Consider the following 25,287-nt stretch of genomic DNA (forward strand, 5'->3'; position numbering starts at 1 on the left):
AAGGTGTATGTGAATAAGCTCCAGACAATCCAACAGCTAAGGTGCTTAGAAAATGCTAAGAAGCCCATTTATGAAAGCTTTTTTACCTTCCTGGGCTCTAGGAGGCAAAGGCAGAGGAATTATTCAGATACAAGTTTATCATATCCCAGTCATTCCAGGCTGGTCAGCCAGTTCAAATAATGACACAATTCTCATTGGGGACACTTTCAGGTTTAGCTGAAATTAAAGATAATAACGTTAATAATACATTGAAACAATGTTTCCACTTGTGCAATTGAAGAAGCTCAAGTAGTGCTAACTGTTGAAACCTAATCAATTCAAGAGAGAGAGATTATTATATAAAACATTATACTCACATAGTCTGGCCACCTTTCTAAAAAAGCCTTGGAAAATGTCCCAATTTTTGCATTTTCAATACATTTAGAGCGTTCCATTACTGTTTGAAATGGATGAAGAATTTCTAGTAATATAATTCCTAGACTATAAATATCAGCCTGTGTGAAAATAAATATAAAAAACAGTAAATTAGAGACAGAATTAACATAAATGTTATACTTAAAAAAAATTATTAAAATGTTAATAAAGGAAGAATATTTCTATAAAATGCTTATAATTCAAATACAAATGACCACACTTTGAGAAACTATGCAATCAACTGGTCTGCACTTCGAATCAGTACTGCCACTCAGTGCATTTTTCATGTAAGATAAAAGGCAATATGACTGTTCCCGAATATCATTTATTTGTATATGCTTGTATGTTTATGGTGAATTTTGCAAACATGTCAAGGTTAAAAACCAGACTTCTTTTTGGAAGGGAAAGCCCTACTTAATGGTACCAAGATCAACTATCTCTGGAATAAGTTGGAAAATTAAAAAAAGTCTAGGAAAAGTTTCTAGTCAGTAATCAGAATCGAATCCGTAAATCTTACTTCAGCAGCAAGTATCATAATTTTAAACTTAAACACTGCTTGCTACTCATACTGGTACTTTTAGGACTAGCAAACCATGATTTGGATACCTGACAGAGAATTTGCTAGAAGAAAGCCACCATGCCTCACAGAAGCAAACACAAATATGAAAGATTATTACTTGAATTGCCTCTGCTATAAAAACTATCCTAACCTCATAATAAAATTAATTTAATCCTTTATCCAAGTGTGAGCAAACGAAGTTTGCGCCTGAAAGTATCTTCAGGACTGGGGTAAGGTGGTACAACACCAGGGCAACTTGTTGCAAAGGTGGAGCAACATACCAACACTCCTATCTCCTATAATGCAAAACCCATCTCCTTGCGGATGTCTAATGTTATGCATTAAGGGATTTCACCACCACCCAGACTAGTTTCGACCTTTATTGAGGTCTCTTCAGTGGGAGCCAGGCCCAAGTGGAGATACCAGGCCGAAGCATTAGCAGGTCATCTCTACCTATAGGAGTTGCCAAATTTGGCAACTCCTATAGGTAGAGATGACCTGCTAATGCTTCGGCCTGGTATCTCCATTTGGGCCTGGTAGAGATGACCTATAGGATTTGCCAAATTTGGCAACTCCTATAGGTAGAGATGACCTGCTAATGCTTCGGCCTGGTATCTCCACTTGGGCCTGGCTCCCACTGAAGAGAGCTCAATAAAGGTCGAAACTAGTCTGGGTAGTGGCCCTTCCCTTAATGCATAACATTAGACATACCCGCAAGGAGATGGGTTTTGCATTATAGGAGATACTGAGATAGGAGTGTTGGTAGCTTGCTCCACCTTTGCAATGAGTTGCAAAGGTGTTGTACAACCTTACCCCAGTCCTGAAGATACTTTCAGGCGCAAACTTCGTTTGCTCACACTTGGATAAAGGATTAAACTAATTTTATTATACTCTAACCAAGTGAAAAATAAACTTTCAAAAAAAAAAATATCCTAACCTCAATAAACTGGATGCATAAAACTGCCTCACATCTGGAAAATGCTCATCTCCAGGCCATCAATCCAAATGTATCTATTAGGTGGAACAATTATGTCTTGCATGGTTTCTCCAGTCTCATTTATTCAAGTAATGCTTGTGTACACATATCTACACCCATGTATTGTTCCTGATTGATGTCAATTTGACTTTGGTGAAATACAGGAAATGGTAATTAATTCCACGAGTAATCATAACTATAAATTCACACGTATGCCACAGTAATTAACTTTTTAATATGTAAATATTTCACCTTAAGTATCATAAGACATCATCAATACAGTTATAAACAAAAATAGAAATTACAATAAAAAAAACATTAATGTGCATGCTTACATTGGGATCCCTCTATGTATACAGTAGCATGATTAAGGACTATATACTATTGGGCTGTAAAAAAAGTTAATTACTGTGGCATACGTGTGAATTTATAGTTATGAATACTCCACAGGTTTCTTCTAAAAATTAAAGATACCAAGAAATTATATACTTGGTTTGATCCTTTATCCAAGTGTAAGCAAAGTTTGTGCTTGAAGTATTTTCAGGACTGGGGCAACTCATATATAGAAGCTAATGACTTCACATCACTTGCCTTAGTATCCCATAATGCAAAGCACATATCGTTATGCAGTGTTCTCCCCAAAAATTTTTACCAGCCGGGTGGAATGAAGCATTAGCCAGGCGTACAAAAATTTTTAATGAGTTAAGAACAAATTAATTCATAACAAATTAAAATAGTAATTTTATTAGAAGTTACTTCAAACAAGGATAATGTTTTATATAGTAACTAGGGGGGGGGCTCTGCCCTCCTGATGCCTATGGTGCAATGTTATATAAATGTTTAGCGTTATATGTCTCATGCTGCTTCAAAAGAAGACAACCTCAAACATCCTACAAAAGGTATGTCAAAAATCATTTCTTCCATATATTTTTCATGTATCTATGTCTCTAAAATAAATAATAATAGATAGTCTCCATAAATAATAATGGAAGAGAATTCAGGGAATTTGTGTCTAGAATAGTTTGAAAATCACCAACAGTTTCTTTAAACATACATAAATATACATTAGAAGCCAGAGGATATACAATGATCATTGACTATATAATAGTTGGTGAAAAACTAAAGAAGATGGTAAGAAATTGCAGAGTATACAGAGGATGTATTATTGATTCAGACCATTATTTATTAATCAGTACTATTAAGATCTCGAACCAGAAAAATAGAAACAATACAAAGCAGAAAAACAATAGCATGAGCAATTTAAGATAGAACTGTTACAGCAAGATAGTATCAGAGAACTATATCAAAGAAGACTTACAAATCATACAATGAAAATAAATGAAGATACTGATATAGAAAATGAATGAAAAAACATTAAACAAATAAATTCAAGATACCAAATAATTATATTTAGTATCTTTAACTTGTTTGCTTAGACTTGGATAAAGGATTAAACCAAGTATATAATTTATTTGATATCTTTAATTTATAGTATAACCAAGTGGAAAAACTTCCAACAATGGTTTAATCCTTTATCAAGTGTAAGCAAACAAGTTTGCACCTGAACTATTTTCAGGACTGGTGCAACTCGTATATAGAAGCTTATGACTTCACATCACTTGCCTTAGTATCCAATAATGCAAAGCACATATCCTTACGGGTATGTATAATGTTATGCATTATGAGAAGGGTCACTACCCAGACCGGTTTCGACCTTTATTGAGGTCTCATCAGTGGGAGCCAGACCCAAAGGTGATACTAGAGTTGAAGTAATGCTGAAATCATAATTTCTTATATGAGTAGCCAAAAGGTGTCACACCTTATTATTCAAATACTCTAGATTAGAGATAGTTGTTGGAAGTTTTTCCACTTGGACCTACCCAGACCAGTCGAAACTGGTCTGGGTAGTGACCCTTCTCGTAATGCATATCATTATACATACCCATAAGGATACATATCAGTGCTTTGCATCGTGGGATGCTAAGGCAAGTGATTTGAAGTCATAAGCTTGCTCCAGTCCTGAAAATAGTTCAGGTGCAAACTTGTTTGCTTACACTTGGATAAAGGATTAAACCAAGTATATAATTATTTGATATTTTAATTTACAGTATAACCAAGTGAAAAAATTTCCAACAATTAAACAAATAGTAAAACAAGCAGCATATGAAGTCGTAGGAACAAAACTGTAAAAAAGGACTCAGAAAGAGAATCTTTAATAAGAAAGAAAAAAAGAAACTTACCTTAAATGGTTAAACAACATAACCATAGGAAATGAAATAGTATATAAAATAATCAGTGTTATAACAAGAAGGGAAACTAGGAAAATCAGAAGAGAAGACTGGGAAAAATTGGTCAAGATTAGAGTATGACATAAATGGACCTCAAGGCCTCTCCCCAAAAGAATGGACCAATTCCTACACCCAGCTTCTAAACAATAATAACAAATTGATATAAAACAAGTAATAAGTCACGAAATAAATGAAGACCCAATACAGTTTAATGATCTAAAGAAAATATTGGAAAAACTAAAATATAGAAAAGTTACAGGAGAAGATGGAATAAATTCAGAGCCGTACAAATACATCTCTAAACCATTTCAATTACGAATAATTAAATTCCTAAACAGAATATGGGAAGAAGGAAACATCCCACAAGAATGGAAGACAGCAATAGTCAAAAAAGGAAACAGAAAAGATTGCAGAAACTACAGAGGAATATCCCTATTAAATAATAGAAGTTATTGAAAGCCAAAGAAGTTATCGGAGAAGAACAATGTGGCTTTAGGAAAGGAAGATCTTACACAGATCCCACAGTTACACTCAAACAAATTATAGAAAAAATAGAATTTAACCTGCCAACATATATGGCCTGCCCTCCTGGATTATGAGAAAGCATATGATCAAATTAACAGAACAAAATTAATTAATATATTGAGTGAACTGAAAGTTTCAACTCAAACCACCAAAGCAATAGCAAATATAATCGAAGAAATATAAATTAAATTTAATAATGAAATAACCAATAAAGGTCTCATTCAAGGAAGTGGATTATCACTAATACTCTTCAATATATATATATATATATATATATATATATCATCATCATCAAATTCCTGCCATGTACCCTCAAGGGGTGTACAGGATATGACAGTACTACATGAAAAAATTACATCATTACTAACTTCCTATCTACAATTTTCCTCCAAATCAGTCTGTTACTTGTCAAGACTCCAACATTATCAGATCTTATATTTCTATCGTCTAAGGCACTTTGTACCGTATCAATCCACCTATATCTTGGTCTTCCTCTGGGTCGTTTTCCTGCCAACCTGGCAGAGAACACTTGTTTTGCTAATCTTTCCTCTCCCATTCTATTTAAGTGACCATACCATCTGAGATTGGCTCTGCTAACGCATTCCTGGATGCTGACAATGTCAAGTTCTTTCCTAATATCCTCATTTTTAATATGATATTGCCATTGATGCCATCTGTTCACACCTCTAATCTTTCTCAGGACTCTCATATCTGCAGTCTCTAGTCTTTGGTCAAGTGTTTTACTTCTGACCCAGCTCTCAGATCCATAAGTTAAAATTGGTTTGAACACAGTCTTGTATACAGCTAATTTAGTGTTCCGACTAATTTCTTTCTTATTCCATATGAATTTATTCAATTGACTTCCCACGATACCAGCTTTGCTGATTCTGTTGTCTATTTCTATATTTAGTTTACCATCTTCAGTAAAAAGTGTGCCTAAGTAGCTGAAATGTTTTACTTGTTCCACAGGTTCTCCATTCACAACACAGTTGACATTTTCAATGATTCTGCCTATTTTCATTGTCTTTGTCTTTTTATTGCTGACCTTCATACCATATCTATTACAACAGCTATTCAATTTAGTCAGAGAATCTTGTAGACTTGTAGCGGATTTATTTAGAAGTATAACATCATCCGCATAAAGCAAAGAGCTGACATTAACATCTCCAATTTTGATATCAGGTTTAATACCACATTCCTTCATAATGTGATCCATATAGATAATGAATAACAGAGGGGATAATGTACATCCTTGTCTCACACCAGATTTAACATTAAACCATCTTCCTGTACTTCCTTCAATTCTAACTGCTGACTCACAACTCAAATAAAGACTAAGTATTGCTTGATATAATGCCCCATTGACACCATATAACTGCAGCGTATTGAATAGCTTCTCTCTTGGCACCTTGTCATATGCCTTTTCCAAATCTACAAAACTTAAATACAGATCTTTGTTATATTCCCATGCTTTCTCGACTATTTGTCGTAAAGTGAAGATCTGATCCTGACAGCCTCTATTTGGCCTGAATCCAGCTTGTTCTTCACCAAGCTTTTCTTCCACAATTCTTCTCAACCGTTTCTCAAGTATACTTGCATAGATCTTGCCAGGAACACTCAGTAGGGAAATACCTCTGTAATTCTCACATTCAGTTTTATTTCCCTTTTTATATATGGGTACTATGAGAGCTCTACTCCAATCATCGGGAATTCGACCCTCTGTCCAGGCTTTCTGAACTATGCAGTGCAGCCACTGTAAGACTCTTATACCACCATACTTCAGCATTTCTGGTCGAATATCATCTACTCCTGCTGCCTTTCCACATTTCAAGCCTTTGATGGCTTTTTCGACTTCAAGTATGGATATGTATTCCCTGCATGCCTGGTCAGTGATTTTTATCACTGTGCTGTCATCACTGCTTGTTTCATTTAGCAGTTTTTCAAAGTAATTACTCCATACTTCAAGGATATCTTTTTCTCCTGTTTTCATTTCATCTTTATCATCTCTAATTCCTTTTACAGCACTCTTTCCTCCATTCCTAAGCTTCTTCAACAACCTCCAGAATATTTTGCCACCTTCTTGATATTTATTTTCTATATTCTTTCCAAAGTCCTCCTATGACTTTTGTTTAGCTAGTTTTACACACTGTTTAGCTTTCTTACATTTGACTCTGTATTCTGTAAGAGTAAAAGCTGACTTATTTGCCAGGAACTTTTGATATGCTTTCTTCTTTTCCTTCACTGCTTCTTTAACTTCCTGTGTCCACCAGGGAGTTCTGATTTTTTTATCTTTGCACACAACCTCACCACATGCCTCTCTGGCAGAATCAATCAATGTTTCCTTCAGAGTTTGCCACTGAATCTCCAAGGTTTGATTCCTGTTCTCAAACTCTTTCATTTTCTTTTCAATAATATTTCTGTATTTTAGTCTACAGTTTACACCTGAGAGCTGCTCAACTTTTATTCGCTTTAAAACTTTCTTACATGTTATTCTTTTCAATATGAAATTCAATTTTATCCTGCTCAAGACTAAATAGTGATCACTTCCAATTTCAAATCCTCTGTACACTCTGGTGTCCTGCACCAGGGAGAAAACATCACTATCAACAATAACATAGTCAATGAGACTTTTCTTATTCCTAGCCTCTTCTCTCCATGTGAATTTGTGCACATTTTTATGTTGGAACATGGTGTTAGTAATAACCAGTCCATGTCCTGAGCAGAAATCCAACAGATATTTGCCATTATTATTAGCTTTGCTCTTTTCTCCAAATTTTCCCAAAATATTTTTGTATGTCTCACAATCATTTCCTACTCTACTATTTAGATCCCCAACAAGGACCAACTTTTCCTTTTTCATTGTGTCAGTTGCTTTTTCTAAAGCCTCAAAAAATTCCTCCACTTCTACCTTAGTAGAACCTTCTGTGGGACCATAGGCACAAATAAGTCTCAGTGTCCAGTTCCCCATTCTCATATTTGCCCACATTACTCTACTTGAGACTGACTGCCATTCAAGAAGATTAGCCTCGTATTTTGTGTTGAATACTATGGCTACTCCTTTTCCTTGATTGTTATTGCCTGAATATAACATTTTGTATTTATTGCTCAGAAAGATCTCACCAGTATATATATATATATATATATATATATATATATATGGAAAAAAATTTCAAGAGAGCAGCGGAAAAACAAAATCATAGGAATTAAAATAGGATATAAAGAATTAGCCAGCCTTTTGTGTGATGACGATTAAGTTATTTTTGTTGAAAATGAAAACCAATTACAGAAAAATCTATACATATTGAACAAAACAATAGAACAGTAAGACATGAAAATCTCAATAAATAAAACAAAATCAATAGCATTTCAAGGTAAAGAAATTAAAAGATTCAAACTAGTCATCCACAACAAAGTAATAGAACAAGTGAACATATTAAAATATCTAGGAAATTACATAAGCCCCAATGGAGAAATTGATATTATATATAAAAAGCAAAAATTCCTAGCAGTTATTGAAACTTTGAACAGACACTTCAGAAAACAGATGTCCAGAACAACCCAAATGAAACTATACAAAACAACAGCAAAACCAATTCTTAAATATGGCAGTGAAACATGGACTTGGGGAGAACGAGATAAAAGACAACTTGCAGAAATTAAGTTTCTAAGACTGCTCGCAGGCTATAAAAGAATAGGCAAGATAAAAAATGAAGAAATAAGAAAACAATTATCCATATTTAACATAACAGAAGACATCACAAACTATAGAAAGAACTGGAAAAATCACGTAGAAAGATTGAATGAGGACTGATGGTCAAATATTGCCTGGAAATATAAACCAAAGGGACACAGATCAAGAGGAAGATCCAGGAGGAGATGAGCAGAAGACTTTTTAAACCTTTGAAAGCATTACAGGCAAACAATTGCCTAATACGGGAAGCCAAGAAGAAAAAGAAGAAGAAGAATGTCTCTAAAATATCAATAATGCCTTAAAAAAATTGAGTAAAAAGCCAATGATATTATTATACAAGGGGTATTCCTAAAGAAAAATAGGGCAAATAGCCATAAAAATTAATAACTATAATTTTTTGTTTAACTATCTCTACAAGCATTAAGAACTCCTCACCCTCACTGCTGATGTTTCACATGTATACTAATGCCAGAAACTAATGTTTCTGGCATTAGTGTATACACATGACAACCTATTACCGGAATGATGATTTCAATCTTGAACCAATACCCATCCGATTTCCACAATACTTCTTTTTCTTGGAAAACTAGTCCTGCATTTTTATGGGAACTTCATCTTCTGTTTGATGAATGGAAACAGTAAGACGAAGTTCATCTTACTGTTTTGAGACATCCTCCTTCCATTCTTTCAATGTTTTTTTTTTTTTTTTAATTAAAAATTTTTTTTTTTTAAAAAGTGGTTCCCACCCATAAAGGTTATTAGTAAACCTACAGTACATTTGTACTGTGGGTGGGCTAATGATTTTTTAAAAATTTTTATCAATTATATATATGTAATCTTTTTATTTATTTTTTACATAGTCTAGAAACCCTGCTCTAGAGAACATAGAACTTTTTCAAGCTATTTCAGGCCTCCAATATTGCCCACCTGTCAGTATATGAGATCCTCAACAATCTCCTAACACCACATCTCAAAATCTGCTATTCTTTTCCTATCAGAAGTTTCCCATCCATAAGTCACTACTGAAAAAACAGCTGCATTCTGTTTTAAACAAGTCATCCAGATTTTAGACAAGTCTCTGACTGTTATTTTGGCCATTTTTAATTCTGAACAGCAATTCTTCACATTAATGATGGATCCCAAGTACTTGAATTTGCAAACTTCCTCAATTATTTCTCCATTAAGGTACACTTGTTTCTCAGTATCTTCCTTGTCTATATTTCTTTTGAGAACCATAATCTTTGTCTTGCTAAGGATGAGTTTAAGTCTTGCTGATCTCATTAACTGTGTCAAAGATTCATCCTAGTTCTTTCTTGTCATTATAAAGGAGTACTGCATCACTGCCATACCTCAGTTTACTAATCTATTTGCAGCCTGTCCTAATTCCTGTCTTAAACCCATCCAATGTTGTACACATGATGTCATCATTATACAGGTGAGGAAAAAGTAAGCATCCTTGCCTAATGCCCCTGCTTACCTGAAGCCAATCAGTTAATCTACTTGTACTTACCGTGGATTCTTGTTCACTGTACAAGTTAGGTACTAACCTGATAATGTATTGAGGAAAAACCCATTATTTTCATTACCTCCACAAATTTCACATGCTGAACACAGTCTCTTGTAAATGATTTTATCTAAGGCAAAGTCTACTTTCCCTGACAATTAAAATTTACATTTTCACAGTACAACAGTTTCTCCAAGTGCTTGATACTTAAACCATTCAGGTGCAATCCATCTTACATTACAAACTCATCTTACAAATCCTTTCAAACATTAAATCTACCCATACATCAGCATGATGCACATCATTTCTCCTGCACAATCTACTTATTGACTCATTTGCAATTTCAGCTCTCCTCCTCAGCCTTCTCCTGTCATAACATAGCAATGGACTCAATTATTATTGTTATTATATGGGTATCTCCATGGAGTTAGAAGACTCGTTGTGGAAGACCCACACTAATCTTTATACCTCTCCTTAAACTCACTCATTGTCAGGGCACTCAACTAATTCTGGCAATCTATTCCACTCATTCAATGCTCTCCAAGCAAAAAATCTAGTTTGCACACCATTACTAACTGCACTCTTCTTCCAAAGGTGAACTCTAGTTCTTTCTATTCATCATGTATTGAAAAATTCCTAGAGTTAGAACACCTTTAATAACTTATAAGTTTCTATCATGCCCCCACTTGACTGTCTATCAACTAAACTTTGCAAGTAACACACCTTCAACCTATCCTCTTGGGGAGCATTCCACAGCCCTGTCACCAGCTTAGTCACTTGTTTCTGAATCCTCTCCACCACCTCCTGATCCCCAAGAAAGAAAACCAGGTGACTAAACCTGTACAGTAGTCAAGGTGTGGTAGAATCATAGTCTTACAAAGAGAGATAATAACCTCCCTATCTTTACTTGTTAGTGTGCTTTTCAACACCCAAGTAATCCTATTTTACCACTTTTGCAATACGCCTTCTGAACATTAATTGTCTGTCCACCATTAACCTCATGCATATCCTTACATTTGGCAACATTAAATTGACAATTATCTTTCATGCATTATCAGCAAACAACTGAATATCCCCTTCCCTTAAATATTTTCCTATATTACTAATATTTCAGTTAAAGAGTAGTGACCCTAGTAAAGAACAGCGAAGCACTGCACTCCATTAGTAGCCATCATTCTCCTAGATTCCGCTCCACTCCACCATATACTACTCTCTGGTATCTGTCTGTCAAGCCACCACCATCTGTGTCGCCAGCTTCATATCCATTCCCATTAGCTCCAACTTTTGCAATAGTTTTCCATGCAATATTCTGTCAAATGCATTGCCAATTGAGCCTTATTTAGCCAAATAATTAATGATCATTATGGGTGACTTTAATTTTCCAAGCATCGATTGGGTAGAAGAGAAATCTCATCATAAGAAAGAAGAGGAATTTATTGAATTATTGCGAGACAACTTTCTCAAGCAGCATGTGAAAGAAGGAACTTGAGATCAAAGAGTGTTGGATTTGCTCATAGCATCAGAAGGGGTCTCTCTGTCAAGAATATGGCTATTTTACCATCAATTGATGACAGTGATCATGCTGTACTTTCTTGGGAAGTATCTAATTGTATTGATAAGTTTTAAAAGAGGTATACCATGAGTAGACATAATCAGAAAAAAAAATCAGCTAACGCCTTTTTATTCCCGTATACGGGGAGTAGGCGAGGCCATTTAGCTCTATCTAACTTTTGGAGACTGAGTAGGCAGTTCAATCTCCACTGGTACCCAATCAGAGATAGATGGCCCAAGGCTATCACTAATTAAGCAGTATACAGTGAAGAGAGACAGCTCAAATGTGCTGCCATCTCATGGTCCCTAACCCTAACACAATATATTTAATCTCTGAAATAATGTGGGTTCTACGGTCGATTTTCTCGAGTTTATGGGACTAAAAACCAGAGTTTCCGGGAGGAAAAACCCGCTTGCCCGTGCCAGAGATCGACTAACTCGGGGAACCGGTTGAAAAAAGCTTAGAAAAATTTTCTCTAGTCGGCAACTAGACTCGAAACCAAGTCTTCCTTCGTGCGGCCAAGCGCCCTCGTGTGCAAATGCCACATCCACTGAGCTACACAGGCTCCTGAGTAGACATATCGATACAAAATTAATAACGGAAAACTCACGTACAAAGATTATTTAATAATATAATTTTTGCCTGTGTGTCACAGGCATCTTCAGTACATTTTAAGCTCAAATTAAAGAATAACTGACAATTCCAAAAAAAAAGCGCCACCTAACTAGCTGGTGTAAGATAACTAAAAAGATCAATAAATTTCCTAACAATAAAAAAAAAAGTATACAATAAAAAGTTAGCAAAGATTAGCTGATTTATATAGTACTATCTCCCATAAAGGGGATAGATGTAAGCTGTCAGATCTGTTTAAGTTAGGAGAATGAAGTAAAGTTTCACATGTTTCTTTATAAAGGCGTTCCATGAGGAACCAACTTTTGTGAATGACTCTTGTCTTTCTCCAACGAACTCCATGTCTAGTGAAGATGGCATGTTCTGCAAGTCCAGACTTTTCAGGTTTAAAGTATTCAATATAAGATTGGTGTTCTTTTAACCGAATAGAGGCAGATCTTCCTGTTTGTCCGAAATAAGACAATCCACAAGAGCACGGAATCTGGTAGACACCTGGATAATTAAAGTGTGGGAGCTTATCCTTAGGAGAAGTGAGAAAGGTGGAGATTTTTCTAAATGGTCGAAATGCAACAAAAATATTCAGTGGTTTTAAAACTTTTGCTATACATTCACTAATGCCTTGTACATAAGGGATAGGAATGCGTGTTATTTCTTCTGTATTTGAAGAGGAAGATATATTTAAACTACTCAAAGCTCTTTTAATGAAGCAATTCTTATAACCATTAGATAGAAAGGAAGAAGTTACATATTGTAGTTCTTTCTGTAAAAGATCGTCTGAAGAACAAAAGGAGTGGGCCCGATGAACCAGTGTTTTAATAGTTCCTGCCTTTTGACTGGGATGGTGATAAGCAGGGATATAATGGCCTGTATGAGTCTTCTTTCTATAGACTGAGAAATGTAGGTTACCGTCTGGTTGACGAAGAATTAGAAGATCTAAAAATCTAATTTACTCTCCTCTTCAACTAGAAGAACTGATACTTATATAAAAAATACTTTGGATTTCAAAAATAAAATTTCAGATCTTCATTTGGACGTTTCTGATATCATGATCAGTTTAGATGTTGTTTCTTTATTTACAAATGTGCCTCTTTCGGAAAGTATTAAATTACTACAACAGGAATTTCCTTCGGACATTGTAAACGTATTTGATTTTGTAATAAATTCTGGTTATTTTTCCTTTAAAAATAAGTTGTATCAACAAATTGAAGGAACAGCAATGGGTAATCCTTTTTCTCCTGCTATCTCCAATTTCTTTATGGAACATTTTGAACAACGTATCTTTGACAACATTTCTCCCAGACCTACGCATTGGTTCAGATATGTCGATGACATTTTTGCTGTATGGAATGGCTCTTCTGATGAACTTCAACAATTTCTCACTAAGTTAAACGCATATCATCCTAGGATCAAGTTTACCCTAGAAGTAGAATCAAATAAGCAGTTAGCCTTTTTAGATCTTCTAATTCTTCGCCAACCAGATGGTAACCTACATTTCTCAGTTTATAAAAAGAAGACTCATACAGGCCATTATATCCATGCGGAATCTCATCACCATCCCAGTCAAAAGGCAGGAACTATTAAAACACTGGTTCATCGGGCCCACTCCTTTTGTTCTACAGACGATCTTTTACAGAAAGAACTACAATACATACTTCTTCCTTTCTATCTAATGGTTATAAGAATTGCTTCATTAAAAGAACTTTGAGTAGTTTTAATATGTCTTCCTCTTCAAACACAGAGGAAATAACGCGCATTACTATCCCTTATGTACAAGGCATCAGTGAACGTATAGCAAAAGTTTTAAAACCACTGAATATTTTTGTTGCCTTTCGACCGTTTAGAAAAATCTCCACCTTTCTCACTTCTCCTAAGGACAAGCTTCCACATCTTAATCATCCAGGTGTCTACCAGATTCCGTGCTCTTGTGGATTATCTTATTTCAGACAAACGGGAAGATCTGCCTCTATTCGGCTAGAAGAACACCAATCTTATATTGAATACTTTAAACCTGAAAAGTCTGGACTTTCTGAACATGCCATCTTCACTAGACACAGAGTTCATTGGAGAAAGACAAGAGTTCTTCACAAAAGTCAGTTTCTCATGGAACGCCTTTATAAAGAAACATGTGAAACTCTACTTCATTCTCCTAACTTAAACAGATCCGACGGCTTACGTCTATCCCCTTTATGGGAGATAGTACTTTACAAATCAGCTAATCTTCCATAACTTTTTATTGTATTAATTAATTATTTTTTTTATTTATTTATTTATTTTTTTTTTTTATAGGAAAGTTATTGCCCTTTTTAGTTATCTTACACCAGCTACTTAGGTGGCGCTTTTTGGAATTGTCAGTTAGTGTTTAATTTTGAGCTTAATGTACTGAAGATGCCTGTAACACACAGGCGAAAATTATACTAATAAATAATCTTTCTACGTGAGTTTTTTCCGTTATTTATTGTGTACCGATATGTCTACTCACAGTTTACCTCTTTTAAAACTTAAGATCTAAAAAGGCTAACTGCTTATTTGATTCTACTTCTAGGGTAAACTAGGAATACAGCAAAAATGTCATCGACATATCTGAACCAATGAGTAGGTCTGGGAGAAATGTTGTCAAAGATACGTTGTTCAAAATGTTCCACAAAGAAATTGGAGATAGCAGGAGAAAGAGGATTGCCCATTGCTGTTCCTTCAATTTGTTGACACAACTTATTTTTAAAGGAAAAATAACCAGAATGTATTACAAAATCAAATAATTTTATAAGTCTGAAGGAAATTCCTGTTGCAGTAATTCAATGCTTTCAGAAAGAGGCACATTTGTAAATAAAGAAACATCTAAACTGATCATGATATCAGAAACATCCAAATGAAGATCTGAAATTTTATTCTTGAAATCCGAAGTATTTTTGATATAAGTATCAGTTCTTCTAGTTGAAGAGGAGAGAATTTTCATAAAATTTTTGAGATTTTGTAAGTGGGGCAACCTATACAATTTACGACTGGTCTCAACGGAATGCCTGGTTTATGAACTTTCGGAAGACCATACAATCTAGGTGGACGACCGAAGAAGGTTTTAAGTTTTTTCTTTTGATCTTCATTCCATGTAGATACATTATCTATAAGAGAATTAAGTCTCTTCAATTGACTCCCAGTAGGATCCGATGTAAGAGGCCTAGAAGTTGAATAGTCGTGAAGTAACAGAGACATTTTTCTCTCATATTCCTTCCAAGTTACATTTTGAATGTGCGAAAATTCTTTTTAATGCCAAGCCTCCTCGTCCTAATCTTTCTTACTCTGAGTTTAAAGCATTAAAATCACTGAAGAACAACCATAATTTAATTATTACGAAAGCTGACAAAGGGAATGCTGACAAAGGTTAGAAAAAGAGAGAGAGAGAGAGAGAGGGGTTATGAAATATATAAAACTCAAGCCAGAAAAGTAACGAGTATTGTACAGAAAGCTAAATCAGAATATGAAAAAAAAATTGGCCATGCAAGCTAAAGGCAATCCAACAGAATTTTATCATTATGCCACAAGTAAAAGAAAGAATGAACGTGGAAGAATAACTTTATTGAATGTAGATGGTACTCGAGTGTCGGAAGCTAATGAGATTGTCCAGTTAATGAGTGCTCACTTTGCTAAGATATATCAACCAGGTGTATGTAACATGGTGCACAGTGCTACTGCTACATTGGATGAAGAGTTAGAGATTCATGAAAATGATTTTAAGAGCTGTTGCATAACCTGGATAAGAATTTGTCTATAGGGACAGATGGAATATCAGCCCATTTGCTAAAGGAATGTTCAGTCAAATTGGCTATGCCTTTCACATGTTTGTATAACTTGAGTCTCAGCTCAGGAATGATACCATGGGAATGGAAGGAATGTATGATAGTTCTATTGTACAAGGGTGGTGCAAAAACTGATGTGTCTAACTACTGACCTATCAGCATCTCTGGTGTGGTAGTGAAGATTTCAGAGAAGTTGGTAAGAACTTGCATACATAAATGGGTAGACAAACATGCTATACTCTGCAAGGAACAGCATGGGTTTATACTAAAGAAAGATCATGTTTTAGCAATTTGCTCATATTTTATAACACTGTTATGGCTGAGTTGGATAAAGGGAATGGATACACTATGATAATGTTGGATTTTCCTAAGGCATCTGATAGGATACCACACAAAAGGCTGTTGCATAAACTAGAGAATATGGGATTTAAATATAACCTCTTGACTTGGATCAAGGGATGGTTGACAGACAGATATCAAAAAGTGATATACAGTGGGTGTGAATCTGCCAGATTTAAGGTGACCAGTGGTATACCCCAGGGTTCAGTCCTTGGGCCATTATTGTTCAATCTATACATTAATGACATGAGGGAGGATCTAACATCAGATGTGCAATTGTTTGCTGATGACGAGAAGATAGGCAGGGCAATCAGGAATGCTACTGATATTCAGTAATTGCAAAATGATTTGAACAGACTGGAAATTTGGGCAAACGAAAATGGTTGTCAATTTAATGTTAGTAAGTATAAAGTTATGCACTTTGACATGATTAGAGTTCCAGTGGCGTATTATATTAGTGGGGTTATGCTACAAGAAACTGAAGAGGCAAGGGATCTTGGTGGATAGGAATTTAAAGTTGAAAGGTCGTGTAGCAAAAGTTACAAATACAACTCAGAGGATAAATGTGATGTTGAAGCGAACCTTGACATGTAAGGATAAGGAAGTAATTTTGCCTCTTTATAAGGCTTTGATAAGACCACACCTGGATTATTGTGCACAGATTTGGTCTCCCGGGTTCCAAGGGGGAATAAAGAAGATGTGGAAAGAGCGCAAAGAAGAATTACAAAGATTATATCTGGATTATGGGATTTAGATTATGAGGACAGATTGTGAGTATGTGGATTGTAGACTTGTGGATTTCACTGTATGTGGATTTTAGTAAGGAAATACCATGAGTGGACACAATAATTAAAATTATAATAATGGAATTAGCTCGCTTAAAATATTATTTATTAGTATAATTTTCACCTGAGTATCACAGGCATCTTCAGTACATGTATAAAATATAAAGTTAATTAAACAATAACTGACAATTCCAAAAGGTGCCACCTAAGTAGCTAATGTAAGATAACTAAAAAAGGTCAATAAATTTCCTAACTTATTAAAAAAAAAAAAATGAAAAAAAAAAAAAAGAAATATATATAGTCGGGTCTCTTTTTTTTACAGTAGATATGTTCCACAGAAAACCGCATATAAAAAAAATCGCACAAAAAAGGCCTAAACTTACGTTGAAAAATCAGGGATACATTCCATAATTTTCTAAAACCGAAGCAACGTATTAAAATAAACCTAAAATCACATAAAAAAAGTTTATAAAAATTCAGCAAAATAAGAATGCCTATGTTTTAAAACTTTATTCATTTAATTTTATTGAAAAGTAAATTTTTTTTTTACATTTTTTCCATCAGAATTATTGTCGCTATTACATAATATTCAGCAATGTTTGCGAACTGGTGCAAAATCACTTTCATCACCAGAAGAGATAGTCAGCGCATCAGATCTCTATGGTAAAGGCAATGGTTCTTCACAAACAGAATTAGTGTCACCCTTCTGTGCTGATTTTTTTTTTATTCTGACAATGTAATCATTGATTAAACTTTGCTATGATGATTTTACTAATTTTTTATACAGATCACGATATCCAGACATACAGTTCTTCAGCTCACATTGGAATTTAAAAGCCCATTCAGAATTTGTGTCATTAACAAGAAAATGATTTTCCAATTTATTGTGCAGTTCAAGACCTACTCGAATTATATTTGCAGTGAGGGGGGGGGGACAGGTTTTTCTTATGCTTCACTATCGTTTTCTGGATCTTCGACGATATCTAAAGTTAATCGATATCCAATAATATCATCGTCACAAATTATCCACAAGCAATTCTTCTACATTATTCTGGCTAAATGTATCAAAACCTTCTCCACCGATTTTATGTGCCAATATAATGATTTCATCTGATAATGTAGATGTTTGCACTGTTTGCAATACATCCAGACTAAGCTGCTTTCCCACAAGCATTTAAAATTTGTTGTCTTATTTCAGCGATAGCAGATGCAACATGATTTAAGCAGTCCAAAATAGAAAATTTTTTCCAAACTTCAGTTACTGTTAATGATTAATTTTCTAGTTTATCCAATATAAATTTAAAAGTGTGCTTAACGTAATATTTTTTAAAAGTAGCAATTATGTCTTGATCTAATGGCTGAATAATGCTTGTTGTATTGGGTGGAAAAAACACTACCTGCACATTTGGATGTTCTAAATGCGGATGACTTGTTGCATTGTCAACAATTAATAAAACTTTAACATCGAGAGCTTTTTGCTTCATGTATGTTTCCACTTCTGGTACAAAGCAATTATTGAGCCATTCAGTAAATACAGCAGTTGTTACCCAGGCCTTTGTATTAGCCATCCAATGTACTGGCAGCTGTTTTAGATCTTTGCCTTTTGGAGCATGTTGTCTTAGAAATCGATTTACTAGGAAGGGTTTCAACATTCGATCTCCTGATGCATTGCTACAAAGTAACAACGTTACTCGATCTTTGCTTGCTTTAAACCCACTTGCTTTTTCCTCAGACTTTGCGATGTAAGTTCGACTAGGCATTTTCTTCCAAAACAATCCTGTTTTGTCAGCGTTAAACACTTGATCGGGACAATATCCACCATCTTCAATAATTTTGGCTAACTTCTCTTGAAAATTTTTGGCTGCTTCTTCATCTGCTGCTGCAACCTCACCTGTAATCTTCACGTTATGAAGCGCATTCCTTTTTAAAAACCCGGTTTACCATCCTATGCTAGCCCAAAATTTTTTATCAGCCTGGGAAGTGGAAGTAGACAGCTCCAATTACTTCATTTGTTCTTAAAAACCGAAAAGCTTTTTGTTTAATTAAATATCCACTTATAGAAATTCTTCGAGTTAATTCTTCAATCCAAATTACGAGTGCTCATTCCGTGATTTCTAATAAAGCATCTCCTGAGTACGATGATAATTTAGCACTTAATTTTGTGCCAGAGATTTTCTTATTGCGACTTCATTCTTTTTAATTGCTCTTAATAGTAGATTCGCCTAAATTAAAATGTTTACAAATCACTGCAGATCCCTCTCCTTTTGCTAAGCGATCTAAAATTGTAATTTTCATTTCCAAAGAAATTTCTTTTCATTGGTACTTTTTTTTTCTCCATTGGGCAAAATTTAATTAATTATTAATTAATAATAACAAATCAGCTAAATTAACAATTAATTATTAATGAATACATTACAAAATAACCAAGGTGTTCCATGAAAATTTCAGGATTTGTGAAGAGTTTCTGTTATAGGAAAAGTTTGGGAAACGCTGGATTACCCTATTATCGTAATGGATTCTCCTTCTGTTGATATGCGCAGAAGTTAGCAAAGATTAGCTGATTTATAAAGTACTATCTCCCACAAAGGGGGTAGACACATAAACCATCAGATCTGTTTAAGTTAGGAGAGTGAAGTAAAGTTTCACGTTTCTTTATAAAGCCGTTCCATGAGGAAACAAGTTCTCTGAAGGACTCGCCTTGTTCCAATGAACTCTATGTCTAATGTTGATAGCATGTTCTGCAAGTCCAGATTGTTCAGGTTCAAGGTATTGAATATAAGACTGGTGTTCTTCTAGCCAAATAAGCAGATCTTCCTGTTTATCTGAAATAAGATAATCCACAAGAGCAAAGAATCTGGTAGACACCTGGATAACAGAGATGTGGAAGCTCGTCCTTTGGAGAAGTGAGAAAGGTGGAGAGTTTTCGGAATAGTCGAAAGGCAACAAAAATATTTAGTGGTTTTAAAACTTTTGCTATGCATTCATTAATGCCTTGCACATAAGGGATAGGAATACGCATTATTCCTTGATGAAGGAATTCTTATATCCATTAGATAAAAAAGAGGAAATAATGTATTGCAATTCTTTCTGTAATAGATCGTCTGAAGAACAAAAGGAGTAGACCCGATGAACCAGTGTTTTAATAGTTCCTGCCTTTTGACTGGGATGGTGATGAGATTCAGCATGGATATAATGGTAACCTGCATTTCTCAGTCTATAGAAAGAAGACTCATACAGGCCATTGGAAGTTAAATTTATTTGCAGTCAAGAAAGGGGTAAGAGCTAGGTTTTTTCTCCCAGAGAGCAGTGAGTGAGTCGAACAATTTGCCCTTAGGGGTAGTGAGTGCATCTAGTGTGAATGAATTTAAGGGAAGGTATGATAACTGCTTTGGGTGATTTATAGCCTCCCTCGATGAGCCCTTGACTCCCTGGAGGTCTCAGAAAATAATAATAAAAAAATATTTTGCAATATCATGGTGTAGCCAATTTGTTTATCTAGTTCTGCTGTCACTTTACAATCTTTATTGCTTTTTTTTTTTTTGCTCAAAAACTCCTCTGTCATATTTTCACTGCACTTTTATCCTTTCAAATCATTCATTTAGATAAGGATATTCATATCATTCATTCCACTAGACATGTTGAATCTATTCCTGGTAAACATGCTTTTATGCCTGCTCATCCATTATACAACTTTGATCATGGAATTGCCATATATATACAACCATATCCTGTTTCATATTTTCTTGATTCCTCCTTTACTAACATGTTTCATCTACTTTTCTGTGATTTCCCAAATGCTTTTCTAAAGCAGCACAATTTCTAAATCACTATTTGCCATATCTGAAATGCTCTCTGATTTGAATTTCTGCTTACATTTTTTTTTGTTTTGTTTTCCTCAATGTTTATAATCATCAAGCATTTCTGACAAATTCTAGCACTTCTCCTTTTTTCTGTAAACTATTCACATTTGCCAACACATACATTCTGCACACAAAACATCAAACAGAATATTTTATACATTTTTAGATTATTAATCAATTATATAAGAAAAGTATGATCTATACCTTATAATCAATCATACATCCTGCTTTCTGTTCAGGAGCAGCATATGGAGTTGTACCCACACAAGGGCTATGCTGCTTACAGTCTCCATCTCCAATACAGGATACATTTTGTGCAGGAAAAAGTAAAGTAGCTAATCCAAAGTCTCCAATCTTGACAAAGTCCTTATTTTTGTCAAAGAAAATATTCTGGGGCTAATTGAAAGAGAAAAAGCAAATAAACATAATATTGGTTAAATAAATTTTACATGTTAATTTCACTTACCATATAAAATTTTATGTTGATAATGGGAACAGACAAAAAAAAAAGCATCTATTAAAATCATCAAAACCTAAGTGGATACTGGTAACTTTAATCAGTCCATCGGGATATACTAATATACAATCGACATATGTTTTTTGCACCTTTTGTGGTGTCAAATGTGACACTGTCATATGACAGTTTTTGCTTGTGTATGTGCAGGTGTGTGTGTGTGTGTGTGTGTGTGTGTGTTATGTGCAACAGAAAGGATATATTTTTTTCTCTCATTTAGGAATTTTTTGAAAATTTTATTATTAATTTTAGTTTTGAAAGACTGGAAATTTAAGATCCTTATCATTTTGTGTTCCTTTTGAGGCACGGTCAAAGAACAGTTTCTGCTTGTGTGTGTGTGCATGTGTATTATGGGCAACAGAATCCCCCCCCCCCATCATTTAGGAATTATTATTATATGATATTTCCAGGGTGTCCAAGAACTCATTGAGGGAGGGCACCCACTTCTACAACTCTGTCTACTCTACAGCTCATTCTGACCACAACTACACCACTGCCATCTACCACCCACTACAACCACTAGTATTTTCACAGACAATCACAAACATCCATGCCCATAGCGGGATTCAAACCCACAGCCTTTTGGCTAGAAAGCAGATATGCTAACCACTAGGCCAGCAGAAATATTATATATAAAAAAAATTCATTCTTGATTTTAGTTTTGAATGACTGGCAACTTAAGTTCCCTACTGGCCATCAATAATTATGTGGATGCAAAGTGCCCATTGAAATTGAAATAACATGGATATGAAGCATAAATTAATATATTTCATCCATATGGCCAACAGAATGGTTAATTCATTTAATACTGTAATAAAATATGATTCAAAAAAATGTTTACAGCAGGTTTCCAAACTGATCATACAAAATAAAAATTTATTTTTGCCATTTAGTTTTTTTTTGGGGGGGGGGGGCATTAATTCAATATGTTATTAGCAAAAATTTATGTTTAAGGGAACTATGGTGAGCACTTGCCAAAAATCCATACACTTCTAGCTAGAGAAAATGCCAACTAGACCTTTGGTGGTGGATGAATTTCATCATCGTATAACACAATCAGTTTGTTTATTGGGAGCCTGAAATGGCTGTTGTCATGTTTGGGCCCATAAGCAAGGTTTCTAGTTTCTTCACTCTCCCTTTCTTTTTACATGTATTGTGGGAGTGACAGCCTCATGGGGCATATCATCTGAATCTGAACTATTGAATGGGTTCAGATTCGGATGATATTGCTAGATAGTACAAAAGACAGAACTCAACTTTAATGCAGTAGCAGGTTATCCAATCAAGTATAAAATAATCCTGCACAAAGAATAGGGACATATAGAGGGAATCTGAGTACAATCAAGGCCAAAAACAGACTTAAAACTGGATGCTCTATCTCTGTGTATGTGGAAGACATGTCTGTAGGTCCTTCATCTAACTTTTTCTTAACATTAAATAATCATTTGAAAGCTAACATAAGCATTATTATAAAAATATGAATATTCTTCCTAAAAATTTATAATCCAAAAAATTAAAAAAAAAAATCAAAAACAGCTCACATCCGCTTCACCAACATTCTTGGTTACAAATACCAATTTAAATGATGTGCACTATTACCATTTACACACATCTAAACCTGATATTCTGTTCTTAACAGAACTCTCAACTAACAGCCTCAACCTCTGCTGTTCATTTCAACTTTCCTAACTACAACTCTGCATGATTCCTTCTGGCACAAGGGTGGAATCTCTGCAGTTGTGATCTGACAGTCCATGCTGTTAAAAGATAAATCTTGATTTCCTTCTTTACAATCTGTTGTGGCTCAAAAAGTTTCCATACTCTATTCGGTTATATTCTTTTGCTGTCTCTATTGCTCTCCACATGCTGATATCACTCTGACCTTTTCCACTGTCTGTCTGAGAAGTGTGATTATGTACAGTCCAGACAACCAAACAGCAAAATCCACTTTCTTAGGGACTTCAATGTTCACTCAGAATGAATTTCCCTTCTCAAATTCTACAGATGAAACTGGCAGACATATTTGCAGTCAGCAACAATCTTTCATAAGCCATCCACCTACCCACTCACACTCTTAATATCCATGATCTCTCAACTAGTTTTTCTCATACTTACTCTGTAGATACAAGTTCTCCTCTTGGAAGTTCAGACCATAACCTTATTTGAATCTCTTCAGCAATGCACACACATTCTAATCTACAAGATTTTCAGTAATTAGTGACTTATACTGATTTTTACAGGGAACTACCCTGTAAAAATCTCACCAGAAACACTTTGTACAAGAACACCTACAAAGTCACCAAGAGTCTGACATGACTGAATAGTTAAATCATCGATTTCCTCGCTATGTTTCAGTAGGGTTGAGGACAACCTTATCAACTTCAAATGTTTCTTATTTCGTGCATGAAAGATCATACCACACCTCCTTCACCTTTGATAATACTAAGATCTCCAGATGTGAGATCAGATATCTCTCGGACTTACACTTATCTCTCCTAGCATAGGAGAGTAGCTCATTCATGGGCTACTCTGCATCTAAAAACTAGATGTCCTTTCTACTCTCCTTACAATGTATAAATCCTAAATTTATCCTACCTTAGAAGATTGTTCTCACATATGGGGTGTTACACGAAAAACCTCTCTAAAAATGCCAGTCTCAAATAGAGCTTAAATGATGAATCTACTCTGAGGGACTAACCACAGTCACTATCACAAAGACATACTATTTTTGCTTTGTACCTTTCCTATCGTGGACACTCTTCTGCTGAACTGGCTCCCACCATTTCACCAACTTCCTTCTAACCCATAAAACAAAAGTAGGATCTGGTTAACAACTATTCACTGTCAAGCTTCAAACATACTGAATCAACTTTTGATTCTTCTCTTTTGTATCTTATATTTCTGTTCTATGGAATGGTTTTCTCCACAAAGGTAAGGGACTACAAGGATTACAACACTTCACCTGTTATAAAAAAAAAACTTAACAGGTTCCTTCTTTTTTTGTGAACACTTGCCCACACACACACACACACACACACACACACACACACACACACACACACAGCACTCATATGTTACAAGTTTTGCAACCTTGTGTGTGATGGAGGAAACTGATATATCATCAAATCATCAAATTTGATGCATATCCTCAAAGGGTGAACAGGATGTTACAGTAATACTATATGATTCTTCTTCTTATGTAGGTTCTCCAATATGGAGGTCAGCAATCATGTTATGCCAGAGTGTCTGTCCCTCTGCCATCCTTTTGATCTTGTAATAGCTCTTGTTACCTCTCTATTTCTTTAGATCATCAACCAAAGAAGTTCTTGGTCTACCAGGAGATCTTCTTCCCTCAATTTTCTTCACTATTACCAGAGACGTTTTCCCTGCTTCTCCTCTTAATGTGTCCTTCTATTCTGTACATTCTTTTTATAAAGTCTTCCATAAGTACAGTAAAACCCCAAAGTTACAGGGTAGGTGGGACAAACAAAAAAGTGAGTAAGTCGAATTTGCGTAACTCAGAGTATAATTTTGCAGGTAATTTATACATACAAACATACAAAATATTAGTTAATTGGGACCGAAGGTTTACAAAAACACCTATATTTTTTAAGAAATATAACCATAATTGTAGTTTTCGTACATAAAAAAAAAAAGAAAGTTATTTCGATGTCAATGGTTTCATAAAATCTAACAGATCCATCTGACGGCATAATGTTTTTTTCTTGTCATGCAAAATTTCTTCATAGCAAGCCAATGATTTTTTTATTCCTTGAGTTGTGGCTACACAATTTGTTCCTCATTAAAATCTATGTCCCCCAAAATCTGTAAACCTTTCTCAATTAAGCTGAGACCTGTT

The 25,287-nt window shown here is 34.9% G+C and overlaps 1 protein-coding gene across 2 annotated transcripts in view; it reads right to left on the minus strand.

Moving 5' to 3' along the window:
* The window catches only part of LOC150096953 (eukaryotic translation initiation factor 2-alpha kinase 1-like), a 261,883-nt gene that overhangs the window by 20,414 nt on the left and 216,182 nt on the right, over window positions 1-25,287 (minus strand). For both annotated transcript variants that reach the window (XM_090408147.1, XM_090408148.1), the window contains exons 15-16: window positions 21,119-21,310; window positions 357-494 (exon numbers count right to left, since the gene is read on the minus strand). In XM_090408147.1, coding sequence (XP_090264273.1) covers window positions 357-494; window positions 21,119-21,310 — 330 coding nt within the window. The remainder of the gene's footprint in view (window positions 1-356; window positions 495-21,118; window positions 21,311-25,287) is intronic.

This window comes from Typopeltis vanoorti, chromosome 18, assembly GCF_054136105.1.
Source record: "Typopeltis vanoorti isolate ZY-2024b chromosome 18, IOZ_Tvanoo_1.0, whole genome shotgun sequence".
NCBI lineage: Eukaryota > Metazoa > Arthropoda > Arachnida > Uropygi > Thelyphonidae > Typopeltis > Typopeltis vanoorti.